This window comes from Papaver somniferum, chromosome 9, assembly GCF_003573695.1.
Source record: "Papaver somniferum cultivar HN1 chromosome 9, ASM357369v1, whole genome shotgun sequence".
Classification (NCBI taxonomy): domain Eukaryota; kingdom Viridiplantae; phylum Streptophyta; class Magnoliopsida; order Ranunculales; family Papaveraceae; genus Papaver; species Papaver somniferum.
In genome coordinates this window covers 3,506,367-3,520,754 of record NC_039366.1, presented here as the reverse complement: position 1 = coordinate 3,520,754, position 14,388 = coordinate 3,506,367, and the positions used below count along the sequence as shown (strand labels likewise).

The following is a 14,388-nucleotide window of genomic DNA, read 5'->3' as shown; positions in this document are numbered from 1 at the left end:
GCAAGATTATGGAGTTTGTTAAAATGGGTGGTTCACTTTTATACTGAAAAAGAAATGGGTAGTTTTCCTTTTGTTTGGTCTTGCTTGCTTATACAAGATGAACATTGGGATTTTAGTTGCCCAACTTTGCATTTGTTGCTTGCGTTTAAATCAATAGGACCTATTTAGCTAAAAACAAATTGGAGCAACAATTTTTTTTCCTGTTTCGTTAAATTGTAGACAAATTCTTTGTGAACCGCGTTTTTGGAATAGTCAAAAACCGCACAGACATAGAAACGGGCCCTTGGCCAGGGATTTGCAGGGATACTGTTTATTGGGACCCATCTGTGTTTGTGCGGTTTTTGGACTTGGCTAGTCCAAAAACGCGGTTCACAGAGAACGACATCATTGTAAAAGGAATTTGTTTTTCACACTTACTATTCTCGATATTTAGAAGCTTATTTTTCACACATGCTTGTTGGGTTGCTTGTAGGGATGCTTTTAATATCTTACACTTAGATAACCTGTTTTTCCCGGTTGTGATAAATTGCTAGACTTTCATCAAATGATTGAGCGTGTAGATATACTGGACTCTCATAATATTATAATCGTATTCCCCCTTGGCTTCTACTTCATTTAGCACCATGATTATACTCTCTTGGAACTGTCACCTAATCAAGTTATGCCTAGCACATAAACCTGACACTGTCTTCATATTTAAATCTAGAACCTAAGCTAAGCTATAGGCTACTTTCTCTGCTTGTGGCTATGCCAATTCCGGCATAGTCCCTCCAGTATGACTTTCAGGGGGTTCGGGATTGGCTTGGAGGGACTATTTAGAGGTGGGAATCATGCATCTGTCTAGGCAAATGATTCACACAATTATTGCTTGTGTCATTGATATTGTGGAGATTGTTTTCCTCTACTCCTTTTAGTTTATGGTCATCCCAAGAAACCTAACAGGCTAAAGGATTGGTGACTATTCCATAGAACCCTGGAGATACTATAAAAAAGTTGCATTTAATGATTGTGATATGATTCCTTTGCAACTGTGCATGCCAATGATGCAGATATTGAGAACCTGTTGTCATTAGTTTTATCAATTGGTAGCGGCCAAACAACCTTAGGGATGTGGTATCCACAGATAACAGGTTTAATTCGGTCCCAATTCGTCTACTAACTCCATCTCACATTTATTATATCAAACCCTTTTTTGTGAGCTTTTAGTTTCTTTTGTATGTTTTGGTTCAGTTTTGATGGACAAGAGAGTTTTGGGTTATTAATATTCTAAAAGAAAACTCTAGACTGACCAGCGGCATGTCTCTTGCGGGACAGTCCGCAGGATCAGCCTTTGGTCAATCTAGAATTTCTGTTTGCAAATGCTAGACTCATTGTCCTTGTGACCCAGAGGTGGATTAATAAGCCAATAACCTATCCTATGATAATTATGTGGCAGGAGCTACTCTCCTGAGTTATGTTTGATGATCTACGGTACCCTACTCATGGTTAGGATGACCATGGGTACGATCTTAAGGTGTTCCGAGATACCCACGGTCGAAAACCTAGCTCCCTCCTGATCAGTATTTTCATAATGTTGTGTGTGTTACAGCAGTATCCTTGCTTTTGGAATTTGGTGTTTTTCTATCGATTTTTTGAGTGGAATGGAAAAATAAAATTGATTGATAAACTCCTAACATGGAACTGACTAAAAATCCACCCCCTGTTTTTCCCTGGGGTGGGAAGAATCCCAACCCAGAGAGTAGCAGGGGTGGTTTTTTGGGCCCATGGGTCCTATTCTTGGGTCGCGTGGGATAACACGCAGAACCCAAAACTATGGTCTGGAAGATTCAATTCCGAATGCCTAAATGTATTCCATTTGGAAAATGTGCAGCTAGCATTTTGAGTTCATATCTTCTACACTTGGAGCATTGAAAGGCTGCTACCACTATAACACTACAGCGAGTCATAATCATTATGCTTTTCCTAGATTATGCTTTTCCAGGCTATTTTAGCTCATGATGCCTTGATATCATGTTTGTATGCTTGAGCAGCCACATCCCCTCCTGCTGGCTGCAAACCACTTTTATATCTTTTTCATCAATATTCTCTCCTACTGACTGCATACCACTTTCTGTATCTTTTCATCAATTAGAATAGTCTGTGACTGCGCGTGCACTGATACATTGTTCACAGCTGTTAGTAATGCCTGCTGCAAAACTGGTTCTTAAACTTCTAGCCTTATAAGTTATAACATTTAAATCTTATCCCCTGTTATGTTATCTGTAAAGCAAATAGGATCTCTTGGTATCAACTTTGTGTCGGAAGATTACTAAATGAGAATGCTTTGCTAGGTGTCTTTTTGTCGGAAGATTACTAAATGAATGAATAATCAGCATTCATGTAGTGATCTAGGAATAGCTCAAACATTGTTGCTCATGTACACCCTATATCCATTATATAGGTGCCTTTTTAAAAAAAAAAAAGTAATTAGACGAGTGATTATTATATCTCTCTATCTTAGCAAATATTCCAAAGAGTACGTCTCGAATAATATCCCTGACACACACATCTCTTGATTGTTAAAGTACACACCCTTGCTAGTCTTTGTAGGATGCCTGGGCTGTGTCTGTCGGGATTTTTTTCGGGACCGATTCTCACCATACGTAAAATTGGTGATATATCTCTCTATTAGTATGCTATATGGTGCACTACTCATTACTTTTCAGGGACTCCAAATATTGCAATCCCTAGAGAAAAATGAGGTTTTATTAAGAGATTTTGAATTCAATTTATTAGGGTTTAATCGTAATTTCTTTTTGTTATGTTCTTAGCTTAGCTACGATTAAACCCTAATAAGTTGAATTTGAAATCCCCTAATAAATTGTAATTTTTTGCCAAATTTTGTTTTGACTTTTAATCAGTCACTTTAACAATACAAAATAAATGCTTTTCACTCACTAAAGTCGCTACTTGTGTCAGTAATTAGATACTTAATTATTCCGAAAGTGCTATTTATTCAGTCAATTTTTCAGATAATGTGTTCATCGCAGAAACAAAAGGACTACTTGGTTTTTGACTTTTTTTTTGTACTCGTAACTTGATCGGATTTTTGACGAAGCACGTTATAAGTTAAGTGGATTTTCATACTTCAACTGTATTATAGCATGCTAGCAGCTACATTTATGGCTACTCAAATACGGCAGTGCAATAGATTTTGAATCAAGAAGACATTTGATGGTGATGATGTTCCCTGAGGTCAAGGATGATAACGAAAAGTTGCACAAACTTGTCATTGACAGGTTGCTCATATTCAAGGAATCATTTGAACTCATTGCTCATGTAACACCCAAGTCCTTGCACAATGGTCTTTTCGTGGAGTTCCAAGACGAGGTAGCTACGGGCCATGGTGTCCTGCAGGAGTGGCTTCTCTTGGTATGCCAAGCACTCTTTAGTCCAGAAAATTCCCTTCTTGTAAAATGCCCAGAGGATTGCCGCAGATTCTTTCCCAACCCTGCACAACTCAAGCCCGAACAACTTGATCTGTTTGGCTTTTGTGGCCGAGTTATCGCTTTAGCCGTGATGCATAGAGTGCAGGTAGGCATTTCATTCGACCATGTTTTTTCCTTGCAATTAGCAGGGAAGGAAATATCTTCGGAAGACATACAATGCGCAGATCCAATCATGTACAGGAGTTGCAAAAAGACTCTGGAGATGGATGCTGATTTTGTTGATTCAGATGCAATGGGGTTAACATTTGTCAGAGAAATCGAAGAGTTCGGATCCAAGAAAACCGTGGAGCTGTGCCCCGGAGGAAACAACATTGTTGTCAATAGTAAGAACAAAGAACAATATGTAAATCTTCATATTCAACATTGCTTTGTCAAATCCATCACCGCAAAGGTTGCCTATTTTTCAAGAGGCTTTGCTGATATGCTTTGCAAGCCAAGGCTGGCGAAACGCTTTTTCCAAGCAACATGTCTGATAGGTCTAGATTGTGCTTTACTTGGAGGTGATAACGCTATTCGTGTGAAAGATTGGAAAGCACACATGTACGAGGGATACAGCGAAACTGACGAACAGATTTGCTGGTTTTGGAAAGTTGTAAAGGGTATGTCCATGGAGCAGCAGAGGCAACTTCTTTACTTTTGGACCTCAGTGAAATACCTGCCAGTAAATGGTTTTTCTGCTTTGCCTTATCTTTTGACATTCTCCAAGACATCCGGTTCTGATGAGTGCCTTCCATCATCCCACACATGCTTCTTCCAGTTGGCACTTCCACATTACTCATCTCTAGCCATCACACAAGGGCATCTCTCTTTTGTCTGCCGAAGGCATGTAGCCTGTAGTTTTAGATTTCTGTGAAATACCACCTGCTACTGTTTAATGTATTTCTCATAGTGGAATTTCTTGCTGTTTGCTCAACGGTAATTTCGTGCGACCATTTTGATGTGGCTACCTGGTTAAAATTTTGTTCTTGTTGTTTTGGAACTTATATCTGTCTGATGATGCATGGTGAATCCAGGAAAAGTGCCATATGCTTTTTCAGGCAGATTGTATCCACCTGGACTTTCTTGACCGATTGCAAGAGATGAAATGGGACCTTTCTCAAGGACAAGTGCAATCCCAAAGAAAGTGCAACATGAAAGGGCTTTCAGAAGTCCAATCGAACCCTGATTTTCGGCACATACCTAATAAAGACAAAAAGGATGTGAAATAACAAAATCAGAAGTCCCCTTAACCAATTTTTTTAATGACAAATCTGCCCTTTAGGATTAGTATTAATACAAATGATTAGTTAAAATAATTCTGATTAGTGATCAGTGATTTGTTTTAAGATTATTTAGTTATAATTTTGTGTAGATGAAAATTTTTGAGTAAGAAAAAAAAAGTTAGATTTTTTTGGAGGAGGAGAAGGGAAAAATGAGAAAAAAACTTGTATTTGATTCAATGAATGAGGAAGGTACACTTCTATCTTATGTTTAATCTCACTTTTGTAGCTTAGAATCATAAAAAGTTTGTTGTTTTTCACTAAGGTTCGGCGAGTCTGGAATATGTTCGGTTTAATATATTAGCCGAACCCACCTGGATATTGACAACTAATGAACTGTTCGGCAAGCTGAAAGTGTTATTATTATGAACTGAACCAACTAGTTCGGCTTGTTTAAAAATGTCATAATGAGCCGAACCTGATCCTCTGTGATATGGAAGAAAAATTATGTTAGGTTCGGCTTATACTGAGAAAATCGTAAGCGCCGAACCTTTTGGTAGTACATGGTTCGGTTATTTACATAAGTATTATATAAGCCGAACCTGATCATTTATATTCCTGATAATTATTGGGGTAAGAATTTTGTATTGGTTCGGCACATAATATGAATATCGCAATAGCCGAACCTCGTAAATGTGCTAGGTTCGGCACATATTATGATTATCGAATACGCTGAACCCCTATGCATCTCTATTTGTGACTAGGTTCGGATTGAAAATTTCAAGATATTTCATGCCGAACTGTTCATATACACTTACAGGAAGCTTTTGTGAAGAACAATTCGGCTAACAACGCAACTCAATTTTGAGCCGAACTAACACTATAACCGTCATTTAATCGATGAAAAACAACAAATAGGAGATTGGGTTTGTAAAACTTACTTTCTTATCCTCATTTCCAGAGTTGGAGATGCAGTTGGTTCAATTTCAGTTTCTACACCTTCATCTTCTATTGGTTCTTCTTCTTCTTCAATTGATGGATTAGAAGACGATTTGGTTTGCTTAGTCCCAACTTTTCTTGTGTACGAATCATTATGTAATTGAGTTTAATCGACGATCAATTTTTTACGAATCGACAATTAATCACGGTGATAAAAAAAAAATCCCGAGAGGGGAAGAGTTCGGCTAGAGGAGAAAGAAGAAGAGATGTTAAGGAAACTGATTTTGATTTTTTAGAAAAATGATTTTAGATTTTTGTATTAAGGGCATATAGGTAATTGAACTACCCACAGGTTACCCCTTATAAGGCCATCCAAGATAGGGACTATTGCTTTGTATACATAGAAAGATTTTGGTATGTTTAAAATCAGGGTTCGTCCAATCAATGTGGAGAAAAAAAGTGAGGGTAAAGTAGTAAACTTGTATAAACCCCAACTTTATATGAAACCTTCGCTCCAGTCGTCTCTAGTCTACCCTCAAAATCCCTAATTTTCCATAGATTGGTTCTACAGCTTTTCTCTACCTTCATGTGCAGCTCAGTAGTTCTTCTTCTCGCTCTCTAGCCTTCAGTTGTAAGATCTTGTTTTCGGATTTCTTACATATTTCTATTTATTTCATTCTGATTTATTTATTTGTTTTATGTTTGTGATTCTTGGCGGAAACATAAAATTGAATCTCTTTGATTTCTTGATTAATAAATTGATAATATGAAATAGGTGCTATCTTTTGAATCATAGTAGTATAACTTACCAAGTAATTTTGGTACCCCCTATGATTCAAAAGTTTCAGGTATCTTTTGAATATCTGTTTTTCTCTTTTATGATTGATTTCAGATTGGCTTTATTTTCCCACAGTTGAGTCAAAATTACACTTGATATGAGCCTATTGATTTCACTCTACAGAGATTACTAAATTTTTGTTACTAGAATAATATTGCATGTATTCAAAATGGGAGCCTAACTACTACACCTATGTTAGAGAATGAAGAAGAATTAGTTGAGGCTAAGGCACTAAGGCAGAAAGTCGAGAAATGTGAAGAAGCAGATGAAGGAATTCCAGGTAACCCATATCAATCCTTTGTTCTTCTTTCATTATTCTTACTGTTCTCTAAACTGCTTTTCTAGTTGATTCAGTTATTGCTGATTTATGCGCTTATACTCGTCCTAATTCACACTGTTGCTTCTCATATTTCTCTTAACTCTGGAGTTAACAAGGAATCCACTGTTTGGCATTATCCATGGTCTTAGTTTATGCTTTAGGTAATAATTTAACATGGGAGGGTTCACTTTACACCCTTGCTGTTCTAGATATTTAGATGCTTGATTTTAATGACTTGCTTGTTGGGTTGCTTATAGGGATTGTCTTCTTACTTCATTTAGTGGTTTACCATGGGCTGTGTCCCGAAAATTTTCCCACTATTTGGAAAAACATTTCTCACTATTTATAGAGGAAAAGATTAGTAAAATACTATCCTAAAGAATACAAAAAAATCACATCTAAAAAATCTTTGTCGATCAAAATGGCGAATATCTTTGTTCGAGCAGTTATATTACCCGGCTTTCGGCAAATGTGATGTATGGTATTTTCTTGCGCTCGGAGGATCAGTTGATAAGTAAGTGCAAAATAGTTTGCGAATAAGGCAAATTGCGAGAACGTCAACCGCGATATGAGAAGAAACTACTTATTCTCAGTAGCACCAAAAAAGAAAATCACATGGTCTAGAAGAAAAAAATTAAAATGAAGATGTGTTATTCTTTTACGGTTCTTTTACCACGTGTTTACTATAAAAGAATAACATATCCTTATGTAAACTTCTTTTGTTCCTTTCTTACCACATGATTTTCTTCTCTGGTGCTGCACCGATTTAGTAACTTCTTCTCTATAGCTTCTTCTCTATAGCTTCTTCTCTTATTGGTTGGCATTTTCACAGTTTTCCTTATTTGGCAAGAAATGAGGGTGTCATCAATATCCGATTATTCAAGATGATTTTAACATTGTGTGCAAACTATTTTGCACCTATGCATCAACTCATCCTCCAAGCGCATATAGATATCATACATGATATCTGCCGGAAGCCTGGTGATGTGATTTTTTGGACAAAGACGATATTTTTCTATTTTGATCAAAAAAGGTTTTTCCGGAAGTTAAATGTGATCTTATTGTATTGCTTACTGTAGTAGTGATTTTCTTTCACTAATATTCTCCTCTATAAATAGAGAGAAAAAAATTCAGAAAAAGACTAAAACATACATGGTTACTGGTGAGTTGGGTAGTATGATTTTGGCCGTTATACTCAAAATTTCTAGTAAATCGTGTATTCACGTTTTTTACTAATTAACCCACAATTTTGAATATTGCCAGGTTTAGATTATAAAACTTTTAGATATTAGGTAAGTATTAAAATTTTGAAAAAACGGAGTAAAAATTATTTCCGTTTTTTTTTTTATGTTCCATATAAGGAGGTCACTGGTGCGTGGGTTGCAGAGACTCATATTGGGATTACGAAACTTGTACATGTTCTTGTTGTGTGCATGTGCGCATACGGTCCATGTTGAAAAATATTTGTTATTATTTGGACGTGCAATCTTCTTTTAGACGTGTTATAGCAGGATGTAGCTTAACTAGTTTGAGGAAGTGGATTGCATTATAAAATTTTAATCTTATTTCCTAGTCATCTAAAAAGCGAATAGGTTCTCTTGGTATCAACTTTGTTTCACAAAATTACTAAATGAGAATGCTATGCTGAGCTATTGAATAATCATCATTATTGAATAATCAGCATTCAATTTTGTCCAACTCTTAGTCTTTTTCGTATGCTGTGCCGGCCCATGTGCAGCCTTACCACGTTAGATCAAGCACTGTTGTTTGGATTATTAATTTCGCCATTCTTGACCAACCATGGGTTGGATTTACTCAAGAATGCTGAAAGCAATGCTGATTTTTCTAATTTTTTTTTTTCATCATTCCTATGTTTACCCCACTGTTTAGTCCGCATCTGAACGCTTATTAATCAATCTCTTCTCCGGGGCATAAAAATTTTCAGGTGAAAGGTCTAGATATCGATGCACTCTATATTACTCACATCCGAGTAAACCAAGCTTGTAAGCAAAGATGTAGAACTTATTGTGCCCATGGAAGAGTCAGCCGTAAGTTTTTGCCTGATCACATCTCTTTTGCTCTTACGCGATACACGGTACTATCTTTAACTTTTGTATTGTCGTGTTATGCTTTCGGATGTCTTATGAGGAATGATAACATTGATTGATATGATGTTTGGAAACAGCCGTGCTCACAGGTTGTCCCGCGTGATCTAGGGGTTGGACTCATAGACTCAAAAATCCGCCCTTACTAATCCTAGTCTAGGAAATTTCATCCTAGAATTTGCAGAGAAAGGGTCCGTGGGTTACACCAATGAGTCATGCCTTAGAATTGGCAATGGCATGAGTGAGTCTTGGACTTGTTGATCCCATTTCTGGGTCAGCGGGACAACTTGTGGTACCTAACTTTTTGATTGTGAATGCCTGAAATAGTATTTCATTTTGTAGGAAAAAAGTGCAGCTAGCATTTTGAAATCATGGTCTATTGCCACTCTACAACAGTATAATGAGTCTTAATCATTTTTAATACTCATCAAATGTAAAATGCATGAGAAAGTGCGAATTAGATTTTCATTTGAATTGACATTTTGACAGGCACTTCGCTTGATTGTACTTGAGATTATTTACGATACTATTTGATAACACAAAGACACACAAATAATCAAAGAAAGATTTCAAAAATCCTAGTTCCCTAATGGGATTGGTGGGACCTAACTACTACACATCTTGGGGATGAGGGGCCACTTCCTTGGGGCATGCGAGGAAACCTGTAGGACTTAACCCGCGGTAGGTCTAGCATGCTTTGTTTGGATTTTTAGTTCTGCCAATCTTGCTAGACTGACTGTGGGTTGGATCCCATGGTGTTCTAAATGCGACAAGTGGGACATACAATTCCACTTATTGAATATTATGCTCATCTGTTTATCATCTATGAAGCAAATGAGTTAACTTGGTACCAAACTTTGTATTAGAAGATGACTCATGATCCTTGATTTCATGTATGTAATCTAGGATAGCCGCATTCCCTCCTACTGACTGCATACCGATTTTTGTATCTTTTTCATCAATTAGAATAGTCTTCGACTGGTTGTGAACTGATACATCGTCTGCAGCTGTTCTTAGACTTCCATCATTATAAAGCTTTGATCTTGTCCACTGTCATCTATAAAGCAAGTAGGTTCTCTTGGTATTAATATTTAAATGATCTTCACCCCACTTAGCTACTGAAACTTTCCTATGTGTAGTTCGAGGACAAATTTCCCCTATGAAAAGTTAACATATTTATGCAAGAGATCAATATGGTGTTTGGAGACAGTCGGGCTACATTCACTAGTTGTCTCACGTGATCTAGGTGGTGGACCCATGGTGCCAAAAACATGGCGCCTGCTATTTCTAGGTTTGTTTTTGGGTCCGTGGATCCCACCCCTGAATCACGCCCTCGGATTAGCATGTGATAGGGTTCTCTATCCATATGTCCCATTCCTGAGTCATGTCGAACAATCTGCGGGACTCAATTCACAGGAAGTCGATGAGTCTAGGGTTTTTGGTTGGAAAACTGAAAAATCAACTTAGATGCCTGAAATATTTGATTTTGAGTGTTAAAAGTGCAGCTAATATTTTGAATTTTGGATGTGCCCAAACTAAACAGGCCCCATGTGGGACCCACAATGGGCAACTAATGTTAGTCCTCGTGTGGGGCCTACAGGGCTGTGTTTTTTTCAAGTTTGAAAAATAGAAACCCAAAGCGGAGAAAAATAAGGAAACAAAGAAAAGCTGAAATAAGGAAACAGAGAAACCGTTAGATTTTTGTATGAAACAATAGATATTTGTATACATAGGAGTTTATACTTCAGTTGTCACCCATTCCAAAACTTGGTAAAGATAGTAGGGAAGAAGATATTTGTGATGATGATGGAAAGAGATATGGAGTTTGCCATATCTAAAATTGACCAATATAAACAAAGAACACAACTTGAAGATTTTATTAACTTTGTGTTAGTAGTATAAAGGAGAAGCTAGTGATAATGGTGGCGGAGTGAAGGGTCATGTTCGATACTCGTCGAGAGACGATATATTGCCAGGATTGAAGGATATATTGAGGACCATTCCTAGTCACAATATGCTGAAATCTGTGGAGCATCTTCAGATCCTGGACCACAGTGGTTTAGCATTGTTACTAGCCGAATTGCTAGATTCCCCGATACAAGAAACTAAAGAGATAGCTAAGGAATGTGTTAGACCCTTTCTAATAGATCCTAAAACTAATCTGGCTTCTTCTTTCCTAGGTGTATACAAAATCAATGTGCAACCATAGTTTTGATCTTTTGCGGATTGTTTCGGCATGCTACCGATGACCACGAGCAACGGTTATACGACTTCGGTCGTGAAACACTTGTATCCATACTGAAATCCATTGCATTTCCAAATAGAAATACGTCTTACTTAATTGTATACTACATATTGTTTACTTTATTACTACATAGATTTTTTATATGCATGCACAAAAAGATTGCTTACCATTATGAGATTTATATCACCAAGTTTAGCACCAAGGGCCTGTGGACATAGTTTCACAGCCAGAATATAGATCCAACAGGTGGTAGCTCTCAATTCGAGGATTGGCCAAGTACACATGAATTCTAGCTACCCGTCGTACTCGCACCTGATAATTTAACAAAAACAAAAACTGAAGCCACGAATGATGAAATTTTTTTTTGTGCATGCATATGAGATAGTGGATACAAAGTTGCTCGTACATTTGAAATTCATTTATTTATGAGACACCATCATCCCTATCAACTTGCGATTCAACGAGTCTTAACAGGAATTTTCAAGAATTTGCATGTTTTCGCTCCATCTCTGCAGGGCAATTGAGGATCATCTTGGAGAGAAGGGTCTATCGCTTCCGGTGAATACGGATGCCTTGAAGGAGGGTGACAACACTTGTTATTTGGTTGAAATATTTCTGTTTCATTGTGACTTTTCTTGTGTGCTGACAACGCTTAGCAAGGCCTGCATTCGGAGATGCAGGAGGTATGTTGAAATTCAAAACAGGCTGGTCTCTATTTCTATTTGTTCTCAAGGAGTTGCAGAACATATCTAAAATTTATGGGATGGAGAAGAACATCTTTTGGCGGCTTTTCGAGACTACCCTCTTGCAATAACTTACCTTATCAGACACTCAAAGAGGGGCGATGATCATCTATGGTTACAAATATAACAGTGCAATAAATTTCGAATCAAGAAGACATTTGATGGTGATGATGTTCCCTGAGGTCAAGGATGAGAACGAAAAGTTGCACAGACTTCTCATTAATAGGTCGCTTTTATTCAAGGAATGGGATGTTCCCTGACAACTCATTGCTCATGTAAGCCCCAAGCCCTTGCACAATGGGATTTTCGTGGAGTTCAAAGAGGAGGTAGCTACTGGTCATGGTGTCCTGCGGGAGTGGCTCCTCTTGGTATACCAAGCACTCTTTAGTCCAGAAAATTCCCTTTTTGTAGAATGCCCAGAGGACCGCCACAGTTTCTTTCCCAACCCTGCACAACTCAAACCTGAACAACTTAATCTCTTTGGCTTCTGTGGTCGAGTTATCGCATTAGCCGTTTTGCATAAGGTGCAAGTAGGCATTGCCTTCGATCGTGTATTTTTATTGCAATTAGCAGGGTAGACATAGGGTGCGCAGATCCAATAATGTACAGGAGTTGCCAAAAGATTCTGGAGATGGATGCTGATTTTGTTGATTCAGATGCTATGGGGTTAACATTTTCAGGGAAATCGAAGGGTTCGGATCCAGGAAAACCGTGGAGCTGTGCCCCTGAGGGATCAACATTGTTGTCAATAGTGAGAGAACAATATGTACATCTTCTTATTCAGCATTGCTTCGCCAAATCAATCTCTGCAAAGGTTGCCTATTTTGCAAGCGAAGGCTGGCGAGAAGCTTTTTCCTAGCAACAGGTCTGAAGGGTCTTGATTGTGCTTTACTTGGAGGTGATATTGCTATTCTTTTAAAAGATTGGAAAGCACACACCATGTTTGAGGGATACGGAGAAACTGACGAACATGTTTTCTGGTTCTGGAAGGTTGTAGAGGATATGTCCTTGGAGCAGCAGAGGCAGCTTCTTTTCGTTTTGGACCAAAGTGAAGTACCTACCAGTAAATGGCGCTTCGGTTCCGATTAGCGCCTTCCATCATCCCACACATGCTTCTTCAGTTTGGCGCTTCCACATTACCCATCTCTAGCCATCATGCAACAGCGTGTCTCTTTTATCTGCTAAAAACAGATAAGCTGTAGTTTTGGATCACCTGCTACTGGTAATTAGCTCTGTTGCCCATCAAATGTACATTGGATGCTGCCAACTGGGCACTGGGATTTCCCCGGCTAACCCTATGTAAAGTTCCGTGACAATGTTCCACCATAAAAAATTAACAATTTTATGCAGAAGAACGATGAATGCATGGATTCAATGCTGAATGCCAGAAATAATATTTCATACATGTTCAAACCACTTTGTTAAATCTTCACTTGCAGAGCCTTGAGCTTTTGCGTGTTTCTTCCGGCGTGCAAGTCCAATCAACCTATACAACATCGAAGTCCGGATGTCCGAGTGGGTCCAAGGCGTCATACTCAACTTCGGGTCCTTAGAACCCCACTTCTGACATTTCATATTTTTAGATTCATAGCATTTCTGATTTAGCAGCATCATAACACATTTTTTTGGGTTTATGCCACTTTTAGAAGCATCATAACCAATTTTACAGTAAGATAAAAAATGCCGGAAGTCTTTAGATTATTTATTTTTTTGGTATGCTCAATTTTACGGTGTACAGGCCCTCTGATTTCACTTTCACAGGAATAAATTCTCATATCTCCCAACAAAGATAAAACTTTAAGAGTAGTTGGGTGGAGAAACTCCTTTATGTTGACTGCAAAAAACGTCCATTTGCAAATTGAATGTTGTTCTTTTTGGGTGTTTGTAGCAATCTTTCTATACCTACAAAGTTAGTTTGGACATTGGATACCAAGACAAGTTATATGCCAAACAGAATAAAAACAAGAATGACTTCATCACAATAACAAGACACATTTGTAGAAATCGTACAGAGATTTTCACTTACAACCACAAGGGAATATATCCTTACAATACAAAAGAACTCATTTTGTGGGTATTGCCAATCTCAAACAAGTGATGGAAATTGTTGCAAGATACGATAAGATGATGCAGAAAGATAAAATTAAAGAGAGGTTGGATTGGGAGACGACGGATGAAAACAAACATTCTTTTGGTAAAACTTTTGTTCTTGTTCTCTTTGAACCAATGTGTCTGATGATGCATGGTGAATCCGGGGAAGGTACCATATGCTCTGCAAGATTATATCCTCCAGAAACTATCTTGAAAGGAATTCGTTCCAAGGGACAGGTGCATTCCTGATAAAAAGAGCAATATGCACGTAAACTTCTTTCAGACAGATGATATCCAAAACACGATCAGACTTATACGAGGCTAATTGTTTAGCATCCCAATCTTTAGATGATTTTAGCTCCATTTTTATGCTGAGCCAACTTCATCATATGTTGCATTTGTTACTAACTAGATTGGCAAT

General features: G+C 37.8%; 1 protein-coding gene and 1 long non-coding RNA gene across 3 annotated transcripts; both read left to right on the top strand.

The window, feature by feature from the left end:
- The first annotated feature begins 3,213 nt into the window (after positions 1 to 3,213).
- LOC113311182 (E3 ubiquitin-protein ligase UPL5-like) lies at positions 3,214 to 4,341 on the top strand. The gene has a single exon (XM_026560030.1). It carries the CDS (start codon positions 3,214 to 3,216, stop codon positions 4,339 to 4,341), a length of 1,128 nt encoding a protein of 375 aa, XP_026415815.1.
- Positions 4,342 to 6,159: 1,818 nt separating this feature from the next.
- LOC113310950 lies at positions 6,160 to 13,509 on the top strand. 2 transcript variants are annotated; one of them, XR_003341475.1, is made up of 3 exons: positions 6,160 to 6,744; positions 8,729 to 12,741; positions 12,867 to 13,509. It is a non-coding gene; the product is annotated as an uncharacterized LOC113310950 (long non-coding RNA). The 2 variants fall into 2 exon arrangements; XR_003341474.1 differs by having other exon boundaries at positions 8,729 to 12,774; positions 12,867 to 13,508.
- The last annotated feature ends 879 nt before the right edge of the window (positions 13,510 to 14,388 follow it).